This window comes from Lonchura striata, chromosome 6 (assembly GCF_050655825.1).
Source record: "Lonchura striata isolate lonStrDom1 chromosome 6, ASM5065582v1, whole genome shotgun sequence".
Taxonomy (NCBI): domain Eukaryota; kingdom Metazoa; phylum Chordata; class Aves; order Passeriformes; family Estrildidae; genus Lonchura; species Lonchura striata.
The window spans coordinates 2,631,898-2,654,211 of record NC_140708.1 but is presented as its reverse complement, the minus strand read 5'-3'; the positions used below and the strand labels follow the sequence as shown (position 1 = coordinate 2,654,211).

General features: G+C 42.0%; 1 protein-coding gene across 1 annotated transcript; it reads left to right on the top strand.

Annotated features, from left to right (window-relative positions):
* The first annotated feature begins 146 nt into the window (after positions 1 to 146).
* On the top strand, positions 147 to 17,945 carry SUPV3L1 (Suv3 like RNA helicase). Its single transcript, XM_021529074.4, has 15 exons — positions 147 to 446; positions 5,084 to 5,161; positions 5,448 to 5,555; positions 7,107 to 7,221; positions 7,772 to 7,940; positions 9,367 to 9,478; positions 9,779 to 9,856; positions 10,954 to 11,045; positions 11,448 to 11,628; positions 12,058 to 12,151; positions 12,801 to 13,020; positions 13,390 to 13,470; positions 14,933 to 15,109; positions 16,652 to 16,800; positions 17,133 to 17,945. The coding sequence occupies exons 1-15, from the start codon at positions 182 to 184 to the stop codon at positions 17,626 to 17,628; spliced, it is 2,415 nt and encodes an 804-aa protein (XP_021384749.2). The 5' UTR covers positions 147 to 181; the 3' UTR covers positions 17,629 to 17,945.
* The last annotated feature ends 4,369 nt before the right edge of the window (positions 17,946 to 22,314 follow it).

The window sequence follows — 22,314 nt, the reverse complement described above, 5'->3', positions numbered from 1 at the left end:
CGCCTGGTGTGTGTGTGAGGGGCGCTGCGCTCCCTCAGCGCGCGGGCGGGGGCGGCGGCGCGCACGCGCGGGGGCGGGGCGGGCGCGGGCCGATGACGCGCGGGGGGCGGGCGCGGGCCGATGACGCGGGGGGCGGGCGCGGGCCGATGACGCGCGGGCCGCCCGCCGCCCTTGTCCGCGGATGAGTCGCTGCGCGTGGCCGCTGCTGCGGCGGCTCCCCGCGCGCGCGGCGCTCGCGCTCCGCCATGGCGGCGGCGCTCCCCGCGCGCGCCCCGCCGCGCCCGCGGCGTCGTCCTCCTCGCCCTCATCGCCGGCCTCCTCCGGGGACGGCGGCGCCTCCCGCGCCCCCGACACCTCGCTCTTCGTGCCCGTGCCGCTGAAGCCCGGCCTCGGCGGCGCGGCCGAAGAAGACGTGGGCGCCGAGCTCACGCGGCCCCTCGACAAGGGTGAGTGCGGGCGGGACCGTGAGGGGACGGGGCGGGGGCCGTGAGGCCTCGCCCGCCGTCTGCCGCCAGCGCCGGAGGCGGGCTGGCGAGGCCGCGGCTGGAGCGCTGTGCCTGGCTCTGCGCCGCTCAGCTCTCTGGGGGATGCTGCGAGCTCGAGCTGGTGCAGAGAACGGCAGCGGGGCTGGAGCGCAAATCCGATGGGGCTCGGCCAGGAGGAGAGGAGGGCTCAAGGAACACTTCGCCTTCTCCAGCTCCCTGCCCGGAGGCTGCAGCCAGATGGGGGTCGGGCTCTGCTCCCAAGGAACAGCAGCGGAACAAGAGGAAACGGCCTCAAGCTGTGCCAGGGGAGGTTCAGGTTGGACATTTGGAGGACTTTTCTTACAGGAAAAGTAATGAAACATTGGGACAGCCCGGTGAAGTGGCGGAATCACCATCTCTGGAGGTGTCTAAAGACAGACTGCTTGTGGTACACGAGGTGCTGTTTGCTCGTAGGTCGGACTCGATGATCGGAGAGGTCTTTTCCAGCTTAATTGATTCTGTGATTCTGGGACCCTCCTGAGGGCTGAGGGAATTGTCCCCTGCTGCTCTCGGGTCCTTTCCTGGGCTCAGAAACTTTCCCCCTTAAGAGAAGGGTGTCCTTCCCCACAGCTTGTGTGACCTGAAGCTAATTGTGCCCGTGAAGGTGAAGTGGGATAAAGGCTCTCAGGTGAGAGGGCACCTGCATGTGGTGGGATTCATGGGGCTGTGCTGTGCAGGGCATGACCCGTGTGGGTGCTTCCAGCTCAGGATACTCTGGGATTGCCTGGGCCCGCAGGCGTGCCCTGTGTGAGGAAACGCTCTGCTGGCCGCTCTTCCGTTCGGTCGGGGTAAAGGTGCTTGGCTTGGGGCAGGTCCCACAGCCAAACTGCAATCTCTTGCATTCCAGAGCCATAACTGTATATGAACTTGAAAGACGTAGTTTCCTCAAATATTGATGTTACAGACCGAAAAGTTTGTCTGTGTGTGAATGTGCCTAGATCAAAAGTGGCTGAAGTGACAGGACCAGGGAGAATGGCTTCAAATGGACGGAGCGTAGGTTTAGATTGGGTTTTAGGAAAAACTTCTTCCCTCGGAGGGAGGTGAGGCCCTGGCACAGGGTGCCAGAGAAGCTGTGGCTGCACCATCCCTGGAAGTGTCCAAGGCCAGTTTGGATGGGGTTTGGAGCAGCCTGAGATAGTGGAAGGTGTCCCTGCCCATGGCAGGGGACTGGAGGGAGATGGTCTTTAAGGTCCCTTCCAACCCAGACAGTTCTATGATCTTAGGACTCCATGATCTTTAAAGATTTGGTAAATAACAGACAAGGTCTTGATTCTTTTGATATTTGCTGATCTGAAAGCATTAAGGGTGCAAATGGAAATCTTTCATATCTTCTCATAATCTAATGATGAGGTATTATTTATCTTAATTCCAGAGTATAGAAGCATGGGCAAATTATCTTAATAGTTCAGAACTATGGAGAAAAGAATATCTAACTTTAAAAGCTAAAAAAACCCACCTAATCAGGATGAAGAATCCTGAGCAGCTGTAATGCAAAAATCTGCATTGTCAAACTTGTCTTTTATATGAATAGTGCATTCCTGAGGTGCCAATAAAGATGAATGATGCCTTTTTACTTGTACATTGCCTGTTGTCTCATTTGTTAGAGGAGCAGTTATGTTGGATTTCTTCAAAACTACATGCTAAACTAAAATGCTCTGGGAAACTAAGTACAGATTCTGTTTGGTATTTGCTAAGTTGTTGAGAGAGAACAGATTGGCTAAAATTATGTGTGCTCGCACAGGTGAAAATGAACCACTTCAGTCAGCCTGATGTTCCTCCCTGTGAGACTGGCAGGAAATAGCAGCCAGGTGACCTGTGGGGTGTGGCATTCACATCTCTGTGCTTCTCCTGAGAGACAGAATTCTGTCTCTCTGTCCAGAGAAAGTGAATGCTGCAGTGGGATGCTCATCTGACTTGTTTGGCCTCTAGTGCTCTCTCAATAATATTGAAAACTATTTTAAAAAGACAATGACGTGTTTTAAAAGTATTGGTATTTTGAAACCCAATAATGTTAGAAAAGACTGGACAAGAACTTCTTTACATGTAGCCATTAAAAAAAAAAGAAATAAATAGTCTTCTCTGCTTCCCCCTTCAGGTTCTGACCACACACATTATTATGCATCTGGTTTTTTATCTTTTTAAATGAAGATACTTTATCAGATTCTGCTGCCAAGTACTGAATTAAATTCAGTAAAGGAATATGTGTATTTATGATCTTTCTGGTTACAGTTTGTGAAGAAACTTTGTTAGTGAGCATACTTGCATTGTGAATAATCTTGTTAGCTTGCTCAAGTGAGAGTGATTATAGTTTTCACATTAGTCAAACACTGTTAGGAAGACTAAAGGTCTTTTTAGAAGCTTACTTTTGTAAACCCAGTTTTGTAAAAACTTCCTAACAGACCTGGGATTAATTCACTGCTTCTGTTTTCCACAACTTCATAGGAAGAGTACCCCTGTGAGTGCTGATGGATGCTTTCAATTTTGGTGTTTGTATCTTGTGATTCAGTTGTCCTTGAATGTCAGTTCTGTGGCTTCAGTTGTCTGACCGTGGGGCTGTGCTTTACCTGTGGGAGGTGCAGGTCAGGACAGACCAAGTATTGGCAGCAATTCACATGGCAGGAGCAGGAGATGCCTGAACAGGGGCCTTGGTAGATGCACAGGTTGCTTGGACTGGGCAATGGGAGTCTAATAGTTGGGGAGGAATTGTAAAATAAAGTGCTTCAGCTGCCCCAGTGGTAACATTCAGCCTGACTGCAGTGGATTGTTGCCGTCAGAGATACAGGGTAATGACTCAAAGGCTTCCTGCAAACAGGGTTGAAACAGCTAAATGAATCTGATACATTGGAGACTAACTGGATGATTTCTGAACTTTACTGCAGTCTGGCTGTCTTTTTACAGAGAACCTTAGAAGTGCTGCTGAGAAATCAAAGTAATTGAGGAGTAAGAGCTAAAACACAATTCTAGAATGAGAGAATGGTAAACAAAGGGAAATCTCAAAGCAGGAGTGAAGGGTAAAAAGGGTGGTGATTGAGACAGGACCCAGATGTTCGGAGTGTGTATGTGCTCTTGGATAAGCTCAGGTGGGCTGCAATGCCAGCTTTGTTTTGTTTCAATTTACCTTATTGTTTAGACAAGTGTTTGTGCTTAGGAAGGATCTTGACCTTGGGCAGCTTGGTCCCAATGTCACGTTGCCTTGGATAGAAACATGTTCTGGCATTGACCTTTTACTCTTGTAGTAAGGCCAATGGCTGTGAATTTAGCTGCGTGGCTGATGATGTGTTAGTTGCTGGAGCTTCCTTGGGAAGCTCTGAAGAGCGCTGAGGCCTGTACTTGCTTATACTGCACTGTTTTCCAGTCTGTCTTTGATTTCAAGGCCCTTAAACATGAGTGTGGATGCCTTCCTAGGAAATGTAATTCTGCTGGTGCCTTTGTGTTTTTGTTATCTTTGGGAACATTTCAGAACATGAATTAATCCATTGAAACACTCCTGTAGTGGTATGGGATGTGCATTTAAATTTGCCATATTCTTGTCAGCTGGTGATTTTCATTGTGCCAAGTGGGCTGTCTCTGATACAGCTTTTTAGAGAGGCAATCTTTCAATAATTTAAGGTTGATTTCATGGGAAGCTTTCCATGTCTTGTCAGAGAGTTACAGAGTGAGCTGCAGAGAGCAGAGCTTGGCAGTGTTGTGTCCAGTGACTGGCACTGGGGGTGTGCTATATTTGTCACTCCTAACATTTTATAATGTTCACAGACTTCAGTTTTAATAATGTAAGCTCATGAATAGATGTTAATGAAATTTGCTTGATTTTATGTGAATTTCTGATCAGCTGTAGATGGAAAGGGGAAACATCTTTTTGCACTGTCATTTAACTAACCTTTAATGAACTAAAATCAGTGTGTACTTGTGAAAATAGAATTTTGTTGCAACACTGAACTTGACTTCTAGGGGAGGGAAAGAGTTCAATAATAAGTTTATAACAGATTTATTCAAAGAAAGCTGAATAATTTGTGATATACTATGAACAAACTCTGTTTTTTTTCTTCCTTACTTTTATTTTACCTGGGAAAAGAGAAGATACTGTGTCTGGATTACCTGATATTCCTGAAGAGTCTGTCTTGGAGGCAGGGTGGAAGGAAGAACATATCTCAGGATGTTGATTAAAAGCTGTCAGCAAGTAGCTCAAGCCAGATTTGCTTTTCATATTAAAACTTCCTGATAGGCGCTGATAGAAAGCAAACAAAACCCCACCCCAAAGCATTAATGAGTTTGTTCCATGACTTGTTAGCTGCATGTTCCCATCTTCATGGTTTCCTATCAAGTGGCAGGGGAGATGGCTGGCACCATCTTCATGGCAGTTCTTAGTCTGCTGCAGCTGAAGGTTGTCCTCCACAATAGCCCCAGGCTCACTCTTTGGTGTAGGGGGTGTTCATTTGTGTCTGTTCAGCATGGAAAGATTCTCTCTCTCCAGAGTAAGGAGACTATACACCAAGATCTTTGGGCCAGGAGAATGTGATTAAATTTTGAGGAAATGAAAAAAAAGTTATCTTTTTCTACAGGTGAAGTCCTAAAAAACTTAAACAAGTTCTACAAAAGAAAAGAAATTCAAAGACTAGGAGCTGAAAATGGACTCGATGGTAAGAAAATTATTTAAGTTTATATTACTTTAATGTGAAATCTGTTTTAATTCCAGTGTGGTATTAAATGTGATATTTTTATCACAACACTGCTTCTTTACATTGTCTCTGCTGCTTAGTTTAAATTACGTTTATATTTACTTTTAGTAGCTTATATTAAGGTACAGGTTTTTAATGAACTGCTTCAGTGTTTTATTGGGTGTTTACAAATAGAGTTTTCTGATCCTGGCCACATTAATTTTGTTCCTCTTTTTTGTTTTTGGCTTTTTTTTTTTTTTTTTGGCAGCTCGCCTCTTTCACCAGGCATTTATAAGCTTTAGGAAGTATATCATGGAATCCAGTTCTGTGAGTGCTGATTTGCATATTATTCTCAATGATATATGCTGTGGTGCAGGCAAGTATCTGGAATGCTTGTAAAAAAAAAAAAAAGTGCATTTTTACTTGTTTTTGTCCTGTATACTTACCTATGTACATGTGGGCCCCCTATGAAGAATTATTGCTCAATATGACTGAGAATTAATTCAGTACTGTCAGAGAGATTAAAAATCCCTGCTTTCTCCCTATCAGAAACATTTGCCCATCCTAGGGAATGTCCTGTTCTTAAATCTTCTGAAGTGGAAATGAAAGATGTGAAAGTGTTAGCAAGAAGCAGCCCGTGGTTGTACGGCATCAGTTCAGGGCTGAAATGCAAACTGTGCTGTTGTTTATTCCTCTCTAAAGCCCAGTAGTCACTAGGGGGCACTGGGAGAGCTCTCTCCCAGCTGGTGGCTCTCGGGGCAGCTTTGTGACCATGCTGGGTTTCTCTGTGGCCCTCACAGAAGTGTCTTGCCTGCTTAGTGCACCCTGCGTTCTGATTAACAGCACTTAGCTGAGAGGTGATGCCAGCTGGGAGCAGCAGAAACAGCTTTCTCCAGGGTTTGAGCTGCACAGTGTGTGTTTTAATGATGGGATTTTAAAGGTTGCAGTGGCTGTTAGTTTTGTTTTAAAATGTAAATGTGTAGATTTTAAATGTTGGCCATCTTTGTCTCACTATATTTCTTGTGCATAAAATATTTCACAGAGTTTTCTCATTTCCACTTCTCACTTGATTATAGATTAGCATTATGGCTTTTAACTCATATACAGAAGTATTGAAATTTTTAAATTTGAGTTTTGCTTGTCCAAAGATAATAATTATACTACAATTAAAAAAAAAATCCACAAGAACTTTTATTAATTGAATAATTTCAATTTAACCTCCCCCAAAATTAAACATCCCCCCACAACAAAACAAAACCACTCCGACAAACCTCAAACCACTCATTTTTCTTTTTGTATTTCTATGTTTGATAATGAGTTTTTTAGATCAAGACAGTTCTTTGAAATTCTAAGGGAGCTGCAAAGTAGGAGTGTGACCTGAAATGAGACCTTTTAAGGTCCATATGTCTACTCTGCAAACATTCAGAAGAATTAACCTGGATTTCTCTTCTGAGTTGATTTTAGTATTTGGAATCATCATTCTGAGCCTCAGTAGCTTGCAGAAGCTGCAAATATGTTTTTCTCTGTTTATTCATAAAAGGACTTTAAAAGACCCCTCCCCCACCCTCTGAATTTAGGAGGAAGGGGCTAAAATCTTCTTAGCTATATCTCATCCAGCTTTTCCACAGTTTCTCATTTTTACTTAGAAGTTCTGTAGGTGAGTAGGCTGAGCAGAGTGAATATACTGAAATGACATGCATTTTTTCATATGATTGTGTTTGTATTCCATTGCTAAATGAGTCCACGTACTTGTGTTAGGTTCCCTTTCTGCCACTGACGTAATTACTGGACTTTGTAGAGAGCCAGAAGTTGAAAGCATTATGTAAGTGTGGGGTGGAAGTAGTAGAAAATAATTTTTCAAAGTTTATAATGAAGGTAAACACTCAGACAAGCACAGAAACTTTCTGAAAAGGATTTGTTCTCCTAGGTCACGTGGATGATCTGTTTCCATTTTTCCTGAGGCACGCAAAGCAGATCTTCCCCATGCTGGACTGCATGGATGATCTGCGCAAGATCAGCGACCTGAGGCTGCCGCCCAACTGGTCAGTGTGCTGCAGTGCCTGCACTGTTTTCTTAGTCTCAGAGAATTCCATAGTCTGTGCACTTCAGTGCAATTATGTTACATTTTGTGGTTTTCTCTGTTTTTGCAATAATTTGTGTCAGGAATGCTTGTATTTTTACAAGGTACATCACAATGAATTAAAAAGAAAATAAGATTGTATCAACTATGAAAGTCACTGAGTTGGTGTGGTTTTTCCAAGAAGATGTTTTCTGACAATGTGTTTGGGAAGTAGCACATCAAATATTAAAATATTGATAAGCTCAAGGAGAGAGAATTGCAGGAATAATGAGAAATATTTTGAACACAATGTGTGAATTTCACTCCGAATCTTTAAAAGCATTGTGTGACTCAGAAGATCAATGTATAAGACACAGTAACCTCTTTGTACTGTCTCTAAGAAATTGGTATTTCTGCTTTCAACACACATTAAAGTTATTAATAACTAAATGCTTATGCTATTTTCCAGTTTCTCCTGAATCAGTATGCAGATAAATGTTCAACAGATCTGCTTTTTTTTGTCTTTGTTTTAGGTATCCAGATGCCAGAGCTATTCAGAGAAAGATAATATTCCATGCCGGTCCTACAAACAGTGGAAAAACTTACCATGCTATCCAGAGATTTTTGTCAGCCAAATCTGGAATATACTGTGGTCCACTAAAACTTCTGGCTCATGAGATCTTCCAAAAGAGTAATGATGCTGTCAGTATGTCATATTACTTACCAACATTCTTGGTGCTGGAACAGTCTCATGAATGCATGTCTGTAAAGTTCTGTAGTGGCCCCAGGTGGTCCCTGGAGCCCTGTATCTTTGTGCTCGTGTGAATTCAGTTGTGCATTTCTGCTTTAGGAGCAGAATGGAACATCATTTCCCCAGGTGGAACAGTGCTGTCCCCAGAGCATGTCCTGTGCAATCATCCCTGTAACTTGCCTCTGTTCTTCTGGAATTTGTTGCTCCCTGGGTTAGCCAGGTTCTACTATTAGGTTTTTAAGCACAGGGACCATGCCTTCTTTTGCCCATGACCTTTATTATAGCTTGTACACAAAAAATTATCCTTGCTTAACTCCCCTCAACCTTCTGCAAATGTATAAATATATTTCACTTCACTGTCCTTGAAGAATTCTGCAGATTCAGATGTGTATTCAGTGCTGTACATCAGGTCCCTAGAGGAAATTCTCATTAGTGTTGTGTATTGCTTTTGGCATATTTTTGAAGGCTCCTCACCAGTGTGTTTCCAGCTGCAGAGAACCAGACTAGTTCTGAAGCACTACAGCCACATATCACATGTTAACACAGCACAGTGTGTGTGTGCAGTAGTGATGATGTGATTTCTCTTTTTTTAATGTAGAATTTGTAACTCCTAGTAGCGGTCTGTCCAAGCAGCACATCAGAAAGATTGTTTTATCCTAGGAGATAGCTGTAATGTACCACACGTATTCACAGAGTGACAGTGGTACCATGCAGTGATGCTCCTTGCTAGGATTACTAAACTTTTCTCCCATGTGTTTAGTTAGTGTGTGTGACAGCTTTTCAGTGGTTGGCTCCTGGATCATATTTAGGCCCTTGGGGCTTGAACAGGGCTTCCAGCTGGACTCTGCAGGTAGCAGTAGATATGGATGGAGCAGCCATGAGCACCAAGGAGGGTAGGGCTGGCAGGGTGGTGACCTCAGCTGATCCTGAGGCCTGAGCTGTCTCTCACAGCTGATCCTCATGAGCTCTTGCTGTGTGAGTATAAAGCAGCAGGTGAGGCTGGCAGCAGGGTAATTGCCAAAAGAGCTGGAGCTTGCAAGCCTCCTTTGCTGCTGGGCCTTGCTTTATGAGCTCCTTGTACTTTTCTAACAGTTCTTTTATGGCAGATGTGATAGCTCTGAAATACTCAGGGGAAGATGTAACCTACTGCAGGAGTAGGGGAAGGCATCTAATTACAGATACCACCCCTTCATTAAACCTCCGCTCTGATAGGACTTAAATAAAAGGCACAAGTCTCTCAAGGTTGAGTAATTGTTTCCTGGATTGCTTCTTTTACACTGTCCTAGAAACTACTGTAAAAAACTGTTTTTGTCCTCTTTGGAAAGGGGGTTCTTTCATGTTCAAGAAACTTACCCTGAGATTTCTGAATGCCTTTAGAATGTGCCCTGTGACCTGGTGACAGGAGAAGAACGTGTGTTTGCCAATGAAGACTCCAGACAGGCTCCTCATGTTGCTTGTACCATTGAAATGTGCAGCACTAATACACCTTGTAAGTACACAGAATTGTCTCTGTCCTATCTGTGGTATCCTTGTGTCTGTGTTTTATTCCTTGGACTCAAAAGTAGTTGAGCTCTTCTTTTTTGCTCTTATTTGAACAATTCTGAGCTATGATAGAGCAGTTCAAGAAACCTGGATCATCTCAAAATAGCTTTTTGGTGATAGAGGATTAGCTTTGTTTGAGCAACCTTTTGTAGGAAACCTGTGAATTCCCTCAGTTCCTTCATGTCTTGTACTACTGTTCTAGATGCTCTTCCTTGGTGCATCATATTTTTCTTTTTTTTGTTTTAAGATGAAGTGGCTGTGATTGATGAAATTCAGATGATCAGAGATCCTGCAAGAGGCTGGGCTTGGACAAGAGCTCTTCTAGGTAAGCTTGGTTGCGTTGGCAATGAATTAGCTTAATGGCACATGAAATTCAAGCTTAGCAGTTGGTATAGTGGTTATGTGATGCAAAATAAAAGTATTTGTTTTTCATGTCTTCTCACAGCAAGTTAGAGAGATACTCTGCCTCAAAGGATTTGTCTTCATGACAGGAAGCTACCTGTCATGTTTTGCTTAACGAATGCGTTTTTTACATTTATTTTTAAATATAAAATTAAATTTTTAAAAATTTAAAAACAAAATTCACATGCCTCTCTTATTTTTCCTTCCTTAGATCATAGGGAGTCTTTACTACATTATGCTGTCCTTTTACATTGACTCTTTCCAAGAAGTATGCTTTTATGTTCAATTAAAACAACACCAGTTTTCAAGAGACTACCTTTGTAGAGATTAACACTATAAAATATTTAAAGCTGCCATTATTTAGCACAATTTCAAATGGCTCATTTATAGAGCTACATCAATCTGTTATGTTCTTACAAGAATGCTTATTTTGATAATTTTAGAATTTTTCTAGAGGAATTTTTGAAACATTTTTCCTCATATTCGGACAGAAATTTGGAATCTCATTCCCTCTTGACCCTTCCTTTTGTTGCTTTTGATTCTAAGTTGAGCAGATTTGTCACACTTTACTTCCTGGTTTTTTCCCTTTCCTGTTGTGACTGAATTAGAGGTGAATTCACGCAGAAAACAAAACCCCTCAGTTTTGCTGTGGTTTGGGAGTTAGGAAAACATGAGTAGTAAGTAAAACATACTCAAAGCTTTGCTCCATTTATTCAGTGGCTAAGGGGGTACCTCTTGTTCTGGCCGAGAGGGTGCAGTGAGCTATTGGTTGCTCTGATTATCACACTAATGAACTGTCAATATCACCTGCTGGTAAGAGATCAAGGGCAGCTCTAGGAAACTAGTGTATTGTGGGAGAGACTTTAGGTGCAGGTTTGGGTTATTGAAGGAGGTGAAATACAGTCTTCATTGTGTTTAGCAACCAAAATACAATTTTTTGATACCTTAAGAGCCAGCTAAAGCTACTGTTGTATACAATCAAGTAACATTTTGCTTTTTATTTCACTGGACTTTGTTCAGGCCTCTGTGCAGAAGAAATCCATGTTTGTGGAGAACCTGCTGCTATTGACTTGGTGACAGAGCTCATGTACACTACAGGGGAGGAAGTTGAAGTAAGTAATTCTGAGAAGCTATGGACAGAACATCAGGTTCTTTTTGCTGTAAAACAGGAAAAAATGTAGGGTTCTTTTGGTGGTATTACTGCTCAAAGTTGTCCTGCAGGAAGTTTTGTTAAAATGTTTCTCTATTTCTGTAGAGCAAAGATGTTGTAAAGTTCTTTCCTTCCCTTTTAAAATAGTGGTACTGTTTTTCTGAAAGAAGATAAAAGTGGTTTGATGAGTTCCCTTTAGGGGATGCTGCAGCTGGTACAGCTGCTTGTGGACTTGTACAGCTCTGATCTTTCAGGAAGGCACAGTGCTCTTGAGTTGGCTGACTTGACAGGATGCATTGCTGGTTAGTCTTGATATCATATGATTTGAGTTTAAAAAGATACCCTTTTTGACAACTCTGTGTAGGTCCGAAACTACGAGAGACTGACTCCTCTGACTGTGCTGGATTATGCCTTAGAGTCCTTGGATAACCTCCGCCCCGGGGACTGCATTGTGTGTTTCAGTAAGAACGACATTTACTCCATCAGCCGGCAGATTGAAGCCAGAGGATTAGAATGTGCTGTCATATACGGCAGTCTGCCACCAGGTGAAGCACTCTTGCTTTCATTGTTAAGGGGGTGTTCTGTTTCTTGCTGCTTTTCTTAGGAGAAAGTCCCCTTGTACTTTATTTCTTTTTCTGCTTGCTTTATTTTAAAATAAAGCAGTGCAAGTTTCCTAGTTTTGCTTCTCTATATAGCTAGAGAAAGCAATCAGCTTTCATCGATTGGTGTTTTAATCTTGAGATTAGACCCATGTACTTAATTTTGATCTTCAGATAGATATAATTAAAGGAGGTCTATCCGCAGCTCTGGGAACGATTTAAATCTCTCCTGCCCTCATCTGTAGCCAAGTACCAATCAAATATCAATTTATTTATCTTTTTCTCAGCCTATTATAATGACATTGGACTTAGTGATGCATTTTCTTTATTTTGTATGAAGTTTGCTATGTGAAGTATTCTGTCATTTTGTTTTAGGAACAAAGCTTGAACAGGCAAAGAAATTCAATGATCCTGATGATCCATGCAAAATTTTAGTTGCTACAGATGCAATTGGAATGGGACTCAATTTGTAAGTACTTGCAGCAGGTTGCAGTACTTCTATTTTCCTTTGGATATGGTGCCCACGTTAACTTCCTTGCTTTTTGTCTTCCCAGTCTGATTAACTCATCTAAGTATCTGCTGTATACTGTATGTGCACAGTACATTAATTTCAGTTTTGAAGTAGTGATCAATTTGGCTAAGCAGAACTAAGCTTTATTTTTAAAATTGGTTCCAAGAACTAAATGGCTCCCTGGCCCTAATTCAGTGTGATAGTTGGCCATGGATGACAGAACCTGTTGGATCAACTGGAGTCATATGGGCTGGGCTGTCAGAGTTACTGTTCTCTTGCATTTCTGAAATACAGAGCAAGTTCAGCCCAGTGTCAGGTGTATTTCATTGCTGAAGGACATACAATCACATCACTACAAACTGCTGAGGCAGGTGGTGGTGAATAGACTGGGAGGAGATTAGGACATGATTGATGCATGCAGGGATGATGCTTCTCCTGCAACTAGCCGGTAACCTTCTCCTGGCCTTTAAGTGTCCATAAGTAGTATCTGTGATACCCTAATTGTAGAGGAGAAAAAAAGCTTATAAAAAAGTAAAAGCTTTAATTCTTCATTTTGGAAGTAATTTGCAAAAAATTATTCCTCTTTGTTTTTGCTTAAATATTTCAGGTGTATAAGAAGGATAATTTTTAACTCCATAGTAAAGCCGACTGTCAATGAGAAGGGAGAGAAGGAAATAGACTCCATCACCACCTCGCAGGCGCTGCAGATCGCGGGCAGGGCTGGGCGCTTCGGCTCCTCCTTCAAACAGGGAGAGGTCACCACCATGCATCGCGATGACCTCGCGCGGCTGAAGGAGATTCTGAGCGAGCCTGTGCCCCCTGTCCAGGTGAGACCCTCAGCACCCAGTTTATACACATGTGCTCTGGGGCTGGCTTAGGATATTCTGATCCCAGATTATTTTTCCTTCTGTCTGTTTGCAGTTTAGTAATAAAAATGAGGTGTGTTGTGCCAGAGTGACTTTGGATATATGTCCTCTTTGGAGACTTGCTCTGTTGCTTTTATATTCAATCTGCTCTTTTAAGAATTAAAAGCTCAAACACAAAAGATCTTAACTTTCAGCTAAGTGTGCTAAATAAACTGGAGTCTGCATGGTGCTTTGGTTTCTTGCATTTTGTCTTTCAATATGTTGTTTCTGGTACATTAAAACAATATTGAGAATTAATGGTAGTTTTTTTTTTCTTTATTTTCCATTTAGGCAGCTGGCCTACATCCTACTCCTGAGCAAATAGAAATGTTTGCTTATCATCTTCCTGATGCCACTCTATCCAACTTAATTGTAAGAATGATCAAAATATTATCTTTTTCTTTAAAAATGAAGTATCACTAATAGTCATTGCTTTGTACAGACCTGCCCTTGGGAGACCTGACAGACAGCCTTGTGTGTATTTTTTTATTGATTGGGTTCTTCTCTCCCACATGAGTGACTGCAGATAGGTTTAGGATGTTTAACTTTTCTGTGCTAAACTTGGAAGCTTTGAAATGTGTCAGTCATTTTTGTATGTGTTTAAAACTGTGCAGTGGCTTTTTCATTCCAGCTTTTCAGAATTTTAAATGTAGGCATTTATTTCTGAGGCTGAAGATATTAGAGATCTAAATTTAGATAAATTATTTGAAAATTCCTAGAAAACTGATCATGTCAGATTTCCACATATCTGAAAGCTACCTGATTTTTTTCCTGTTTCTGTGGATATTGTGGTAAAACAGTGTGGAACTTCTTGAAAACTCTGGGATTGACTTGATTTCCTCTTTAGATAGATTCTAGTTCTTTAAGATGTACAAAAGCATAAAAAAAATAGAAATTAAGATTCCAATACTGCATTGAAAAAAACATTATCACAGCTTTTAATAAGCTGAGAAATCTGTGGCAATTTTCATTGTTTTAAATGTGCATTATTGTTCCTGCTGATCTGCTGTTATGTAGCAAAATGTATATTTTTAACCTTGGAAAAAAAAAATATACCTGGAGACCTCCTGGAAGACTTAGCCTGGTAGGGTAACAACACATCTTTAAAATTTTTAAATTAGCAACTTCTGGGCTAACATAGCAGTGTTAAGATAAAAACTGTGTTGTTTTTGATCTCTTAAATATTCAGTCACACATTTAATTAAAAAGCTCATAATTTCTTTAAAGATGTTTTCAAAAAAATCTCTCAAAGATTTCCATTAGAGAAATAATTTTGGGTGTCCATAAAATTCCCCCTGCAGGGTGCACTGCATCTTCCATTTCTCCACACCTTGTACGTCTCATGTTTTCTTTGAACTCCTCTGTTGGAATACTGTATTTAGCTTGTGTTTTCTTTCTTCCTAAAATAGATCTGGTCCTGACACTGAGCTAAAAATACCTCAATTATTGTATCCTGTAAAGTTAGCTTTTTGGGACATGCTAAGTGACAAACCTGGAGAAATTTCTAAACATAGTGGCAACTGGTTCCTGTGATGGTGTTCTTTGTAACTAAAATGTACCCTTCCAGAACTTTTTTATTTAGGAGACTGACTAAATCAAGTGTAGTGTGTTATGTCTTTGATCCTGTGTTGGAGAATTTAATGCAAATTCTGCTAAAAGAGCATAGGGAACTCCCCTGCCCACTTTATTATTACTGTCATCAAATTTGATGATTTTTAATGATTCTTTCAGCATAACTAGTCTTTCAAACTCTAAATAATTTTTGGTTTGGTAAGACAAAGTTTAACAACCCTCTCCTGTAATAACATTGTTACATTTGGTTTTGTTTTCGCAGGATATTTTTGTGAGCCTCTCACAAGTGGATGGGATGTACTTTGTCTGCAATATTGATGACTTTAAATTTCTAGCAGATATGATTCAGCACATTCCACTCAATCTGCGATCACGATATGTCTTTTGCACCGCACCCTTGAACAGAAAAGAGCCTTTTGTGTGTACCACTTTGCTAAAGGTCAGCTATTTTTTCCCCTCAAGAAATGTGTTTATGTTGGACCAAGAGGTGCACTGGGACTGTATCTAGCTGCTGTATTTGTTGTGGGCTTTGCTATCGGATCATTTGAGAGCATTCTTAAAGTGCTCACAGGTAGTATAAGAGATATAAAATAGCCAGACATGTATTGAATTCTTCACGGTTTTTGTTTACTAAGGCTTTTAACTTCTGAAAACTGGTTCTCATGATGGAAGTTAAAGTTTGGATAGCTTCTCTGCTGTTTTCCTCTGAAAAGCCTACTGCTGGTCCTTGTCTGTCAGCTCTGAACTGGGAGGGATGAGAGTTGTGTTCCCTAGTCACTTGTGCACTGTGAATCTTTGCACTACTGTGTTCCTAAAAGCAGTAATTAAAAATCAAGTTAGTGCTCCTTTGAGCTGTTAGCTTGCCAACAAAAGGAGAGAATGTAGGATTAAGGGTGATTGCTGAGGCTATAATACAGTTACATAGAATTTAAACCTCAGAAAACAGAGCTGTAAGTTGCTCTCAGAATTATGTCACTTTACTTTTCAGGCCTGAATGAATTGTTTTTTGCTGTACCCCAGGAGTCACTATTTTGAGGAATTTGTAGTCAGCTGATTTTTTCAGTTTTGCAGGTTTAATAATAATGTCACTTGGGACTGTTACTTTGTTATACAGTATTGCCATTGTTCCCTTTTTAAAGACTGCATTAAACTTTAAAAATGAAATAGTATAAAAATGAAAGTGATGTGGTGCCCTCATGTCACAAATATTAGAACCCTGCTAATAGTATTTAAAAAATGAGTGATTGATTAAAGAGTTGAAAAAAGTGCTTCATTAGGAAAACGCTGAGCTTTTGGATGCCAAGTAGTGAAGGTACAGAGGGGCATAATGTAATGCTAGAGGGAGGTAGGCTTTTGTGAATGCTTGTGTGAATTTAAGCCTCATTCCTTGGTGAAGAAAATCCACTTTAGTATTGGCCAGCTAGGAAGCACTTATTCCAAGTCATCAATACTCTTGAAAATTTTGTATTTAAATCTTACTTGACTTGTTTTTCTGTTAGTTGAAGTGCTGAGGTATTTAGGTGTCAGAAGAGTGGATTTCTAGTGCAGATTAATCTGTTTGGTTTGTAGATAGTGTGTTTCCTAAACCAGGGAATACATTCAATATTCTAAACTCTGGCAACCCTGAAACAAGATAAGTAACCAAATAGGAGAAGGAGGAGGATTAAAAAAGACACAAAGTCCATCTGTTTTGCTAGATGCAATCACATGCCTTCAGTGTTACGCTTTTCTGGATAGCTCTGTGCTTTTGTTGCTTAACTCTGTGCAAGGCCCATGGACAAATTGTGTTAATGAGGCCCTGGAAAGGAGAGGTGACTTTTGTGTTGAGTAATTAAGTAAAAGAATGTGTGGCATTTGGGTTGTGTAAAACAAAGCAGGTATTTTATGGAGTATTCTATGTGTACGGACTCTGGGGAATTTAACTCTTTGGGGATTTCTTCTTTCCTGCCTGAGGACTTGAGTGAATCTGCTTGTTTTTCAGTTTGCACGACAGTTCAGTAGAAATGAGCCTCTGACGTTCGACTGGCTCTGCCGGCACACCAAGTGGCCTTTAGCTGCTCCAAAAAACATCAAGGAACTTGTACACCTTGAAGCTGTGCATGATGTTTTTGACCTCTATCTGTGGTTAAGGTACTGTCTTTGTACTTGAAAACTGTTTATTTTTTCCTATTATTTATTACTTACAGTCCTAGAAGTGCAGGGTCTTCAGGCCCATATGTATGTGGTGCAGGATGGGCTCCTTTGGCCTTTTAGAGGGTCTTGACAAATGCAATGTTGAGGGAGCAAGTTCTGCAGACACCACTTTGTGACTGACAGAAGGAGAAAGGTAGAAACAAGGACTGGAGCAGCTGAAATGCAAATTAAAATATGCAACATGTAATGAATATTCTTTTTACTTAGTACATATCCCATTTTTGTCCCAGTGAGAAGGTTTAAATGTGTTTTCTTTTCCCTCTCTTCAGTTACCGCTTCATGGATATGTTCCCTGACGCTGTCCTTGTAAGGGATATCCAGAAAAAACTAGATGACATTATACAAATCGGTGTCTGCAACATCACAAAGCTGATCCGAGCTTCCCAGTCTGTGGCTGCTCCTGGCACAGCTGAAGTCGTGTCAGAAGACTTTCCTCTCTCAAGGACTCAGAGGGACGCCAGGGTGGTGTCAGACCGTCATGCTGCAGCCCCCACAGAGGCACTGTCCATTGCAGTGGAGGCTGCAGGGCTGAGAAGAGCGAAGAACTTGAGATCCCCTCAGCTCAGTGGCAGGCAGGAGGATATGAAAAGCTATGGACGTGGATCTCTTGCCAACAGATTGCTGCGGGAGGGACTTCTGACACAGGAAATGCTGAGACAGCTGGAGAGTGAGTGGCAGGATCAGCACAGGAATGGTAGATATGGCTTTGGTTCAAAAAGAGATGATCAGCATAGTTCAAAGGCAACGGGAAAAAAGAGAAAATAGATCTATGCCCTAATTCTGTTTAGTTTTTATTCATAAAATAAAATACTATTTTAATAACTTCTTTGGCATTTCATGTTTACGCTGCTGGAGCTCCTTGATGCTTTTCCTTCTCCTGTGACTGGTAATGTGAAGTACTCAGAGAACTGGACTCTTAAAAGCTCAGAGGCCGTACGTTTGTTTTAACCACTCAGCTGTACACTCTTAATCATGGTGTTCAGCATCAGTGTATGTTCTACTGCTATGTAAAAAATTGAACTTGGTGTCTTCTTGCAAGATATCATCTCATCATCAATAAATGTCAGAAATTTCACTAGTAATGAATTAGCTACTCATTCCACCCCTTCCCAAAGGGGGCAGAGTTTAACAGACCACAAACAAGTGATGAACAGCCTGGAGCAAAATTGGCTCAGAATGGTGATAGGAGTCATGTGCCTCTAACCATTAAGTCCTGTGAAAATGTGTAAGGAGGTTAAAAGCATTTGTGGTAATATGTGAGGAGTGATGGAATTCTGGCCACAAGAATTTTGGAGTGAATTTCAATTCTGTAATCTGAGGAGTAATTATGATGCTGTGTGGTTTGATTTTCTTGTGAGCAGCTTTAAGGTGTGCTTTTGAGCTCCCGGTATGGATACTGGAGAGTGGAAAGAAGTCAGATGCTGAAACTGCTGTGTATTTACAGAAATGGGTTTCAGCACTTGCATATGTTGCTGGGCTGCCCGAGGAGAATAATGCTAGGGTTAGCTGTGTGCAAGTGCACTGGTCCTGCTTGTGTCAATGTTGGGAAACCTTTAAGATCCAGGCTGAGTTTCATTGTCAAATACCTGATCTGAAGTGATCAAATGTGTTTCTCAGCAGGCTGAAAATTTGCTTTGAATCCCCTTTTCTTTCTCATGGTATCAGTCCTTTATACTGCTGTTCAGAAAGAAATCTGCAGCAGTTTGAAAAATGTTTTTACAGCTGTTTTCAGGATAGTTCATCTACTCTTTCCTCATTGTTTACTAAAAAGCAAGCAGTGCGTAAATGTTTCTAGCCCACATGATCTCCTGCTGCTTTCAGTACAGTACTGGTGGGAAGAGAAAGTTTTAGGTCCTTTCCCTGCCACATCTTTTTTTCCTCCCTCAAGAAAAACCAAGCAGCTCCATGTGTGTGGCAGTGGCCATGTGAGTGTTGTGGATTTTCTGCTCTGCAGATGAGTAGTTCAGCTTTGCTTTCCCAGAGTCCTGCTGAACAGCAGCACCACTTGCACAGAGTGCAAGCTTGCATTAACCCTTACAAATGTGTTGTATTTGCTACTCTCACACAGCTTGTGTGATGTGGATTGTGTGATGGAGTAGTATCAGTGGCCTCCTTGTTGCTTGGCACTCACTGGAAGGGAAGCCTGAGGCATGTTTTGACCACGTGTGTTGTCCCACTTACCCCTGGGACTGCACTTCCCCCAAATCCAGGGTGGATGTGCAAATCACTGTTTGAAACCACCTTAGTTGTTGTTTTCTCTGCCCAATATGTGTGAGGTTGGCTTGTGGGAGACCCACACTGATACTGTGCTTTGTTTCTGTTAGGCTGAATTTGTCCTTCAGTCATACAGTAAACCGAGTGCTAGGGTATATTTTTGAGCAAGGAGAGAGTGTCCGGGACTTCAGGGTGTAAGCCAGCCTTGTGTTTCAGCACCAAGCCTTGCAATAAAGAACCTAAATTACTATAAGCATTCTTTTTTGTGTTTTGCTGAGATTAGCACTTTGCTTAATTTGCTGCTTGTTTCCATAGTGACTCCATAGTAACTGTTTTAGAAGCTCTGAAGTTTATTCAGGCGTTTCCAGGCTGACTTTATGAAAGTTTTCTTTTCTTCTGAGCTAATGATGTGGCTGTCATTGACTCCCATTAGAATGGCTGCCAAATTGGTTCCATGTGGTACAATCTAGACTGCTGTGATGCACTTACCCCAGCTACGCATTTTTAACCTGCCTTGTGGGGCTCTGCTGAAGCTTTATTTTTAAACAACAACACTGTTCTCTTGATCTGGGAATCACATTTGCAAAACTATTTCAGGTGTTCAGATTTCCAGATTAATTTCAGACATCAAAATTAGAGATTAATTGTTTATTTGCTGTCCTTCAAATGTAAGATGCTGATTGTAACAGCACTGCTTGGTAAAATCCTTCTGTCTTTTAAGCCCAGTATGCTCTGTTCTGTCTGTGCTGTTTCCATGTCTATTCTGATTTTTCCTGTCAGTCCCCTCGGGTGTTCTGCCTTTATGTCCTGATGTTGCACTAGGGGTGGCGTATGCAGGAAGAATGAATATAGGGACCCCTTTCTCTCCTGACCTTTGACGAACCTTTGGGAATATAATGGGGGAGGAACCTGCTGCTACTGCAGGGAAGGGGGAATGTGTTCCAGGGGTTGGTCTTGGAATCATAAACTACAACAAAGAAGGATTTCCCCTGATGATATGCTAGTAGCCTTGTCCACTGTCTCCTTGTTAACCTGGATACCAAATTTAGCAGCCAGCATTGCTGCTGCCTTTGATACCTCAGCAAAGATATATGAGTTTATCTGCAATAAAATGCTTATTGATACGGTACCTCTTTCTGGAGGTAACAAGGGCATGTTTAGCTGATGTACTCAAGACTTTCTCATGAGTTTCCCCATTGTAGCTATGAGCTCCTTTTCTCTGCAGGCCTTTGACTTGCAAGGCTGTGGGAGGCGGATGAGCACAACTCTTCGGGATTCTCCATTGTGCTGTGAGATGGGGTTTGGAGGCAGAACTGCAGGAGAAGAAAGTACAGAGAGAGGCATTACAATTTTAAAGTCTTGCTGGCTCTTGCAATACAGAGAGGGAAGGTTTATGAATAACTTTTATTGGTGTGGGCCTAACAAAAGGGAAAAACATCACCTCAAGCTTCCAGGCTGCATGCAGTCAGAGCTGATCTGTTCACTGGGGCCTGGACTAGCTCCCCTGTCCTGGCCAGGATATATATAAAGTGGCTGTAACATTTTTGGGTGTTGGCTCCATTGAACTGCTGTCAGTGTGGAAATGAGATCATGTCTTCTCTTGCACAGCAGCCTGCTGGAAGCTGGGATGCACCAAGGGTGACTGAACAGGTTACACAGTGATTCTGACATGTCAGGTATTTCACAGAGCCTGCTGCCAGTTTAGGAACATTTCGATCTTTGAGACCCTTTTCCAGTGGTGTTCAGACAAAGAAAGGAGAGAATGAAAAATAAATCTACTGTATTACAGACACAATGAGCTCTGGATCAAAGTGGGATGGAGCTTGAAAGGTGATGTTTTCAGTTTTGCTGGCCAGAGGGGTTGTGACTCGGATGGCATGGGTAAACAATGAGGAGAGAGACAGTCCTTTTGGGAGTCAGTGTCTGACTTAACAAGCCAGCAGTTATTAAAAGATGAATAGAGGAGAAGTGAACCGTGCTTTCTGGCTGGTAGTGTGGCTTATTTTCTTCTTTCTTTTCTCTCTTTATCTCAAAGGCCTAATTTTAGAACAAGCCCTATTTATGGACTGCTCAGCCACTCTGTTCTACTCTTGTCTAGAATAATGGAAAATAAATAGAGCTGGCAGGATCTCCCAGTGTCCAGAGTTCATCCCTGATGCAAGGCAGGAGAAGAAAAAAAAGAAAAAGACCTTTCCTAGCAGAGGTTCTGTATGATTTGGCTCTGCAGAGGGAGTTCCCCTCCCTCAGCTCTTTCAATCTTTCCTCATGATCAGAACCTGAAAAAATGTGCCCTGTGACTGCTCCTGATGTTCAGCAGAGCTAACTCCTCCTGATCCCTGCTTTCTTAACTTGCCATAGCTGACAGGACTGGGCAGACTCATCTTTCCAAGACTGGTGCCGAGTATGGAGCTGAATGCTGGTTTGTGTGCCTCTGGATTGTCCTCCTACAGAGGAGGATACAGGCCACCATGATCAGTTGCACTTTTTTTCTTTTTACAATAGCATGAGATGGTTGGGTCCACGCTAGGCTATGAGCTGATGTAGCCAGACATCCTTTCTACTGACTGGTTGCCTCTGCCCTTCTCTAGATCTCTAGACAATTCCTACTTGCTCAGTAGTTCTTTGTGTTTCCTCACTTTACTTGGCACTCCCCCTTTCCTCTTCTCCCCTGCTGTTTTTCTAATCTATCAAAAGAATTTTTAATTGTTACCTTGTTCTGAAAAATTTAGGGTGACAATTGTCTACAGTAACTGTGCTCAGTTCAGCTGAACAGTAACTGGGGGAAAACAATTGTGTGTAGGTGTAGTTGCAGAGTGAGCCTCTAATTACCCCATGAGAATGCCTTTTTTTTTTTTCCTTCATCTCCTTTGTGTCAGCATTTCACCGAATTTTCTTGGGATGATGTTTTTGTACTCCGTATCACTTGATACAGTGACAAAATCCTGGAAACGCTGGTGTATTCAGAATGAATTTGAGAGTGGTGGTTAAAGGCTGTGTCAGAATCTGATGGTGTAAGGAAGCTGCTCTTGCTGTAGGTCCTCTGTGCTGCCAGTTAAAGGCATCCCTCCAGTGGGGCAGTCTGATACCCGACTGCTGCCTGCCAGGTAAATCTATCCTCTCCCCAGGTTTTGCAGTACTGAGGATATTCACTGGTCTGGAGCTTTGGGAGAAGGGGGAAGAATCAGTCCAAAACCTCTCTGCTGGGAATTGTGCAAGAGACATTCCAGCTGGGGGCAG

Coding starts and splice junctions, on each gene's coding strand:
- SUPV3L1 (XM_021529074.4), top strand. CDS start 182: ATGAGTCGCTGCGCGTGGCCGCTGCTGCGGCGGCTCCCCGCGCGCGCG. Junction 12,152..12,800: donor ATTGGAATGGGACTCAATTT/GTAAGTACTTGC, acceptor TAAATATTTCAG/GTGTATAAGAAGGATAATTT. Junction 13,471..14,932: donor CCACTCTATCCAACTTAATT/GTAAGAATGATC, acceptor TTGTTTTCGCAG/GATATTTTTGTGAGCCTCTC.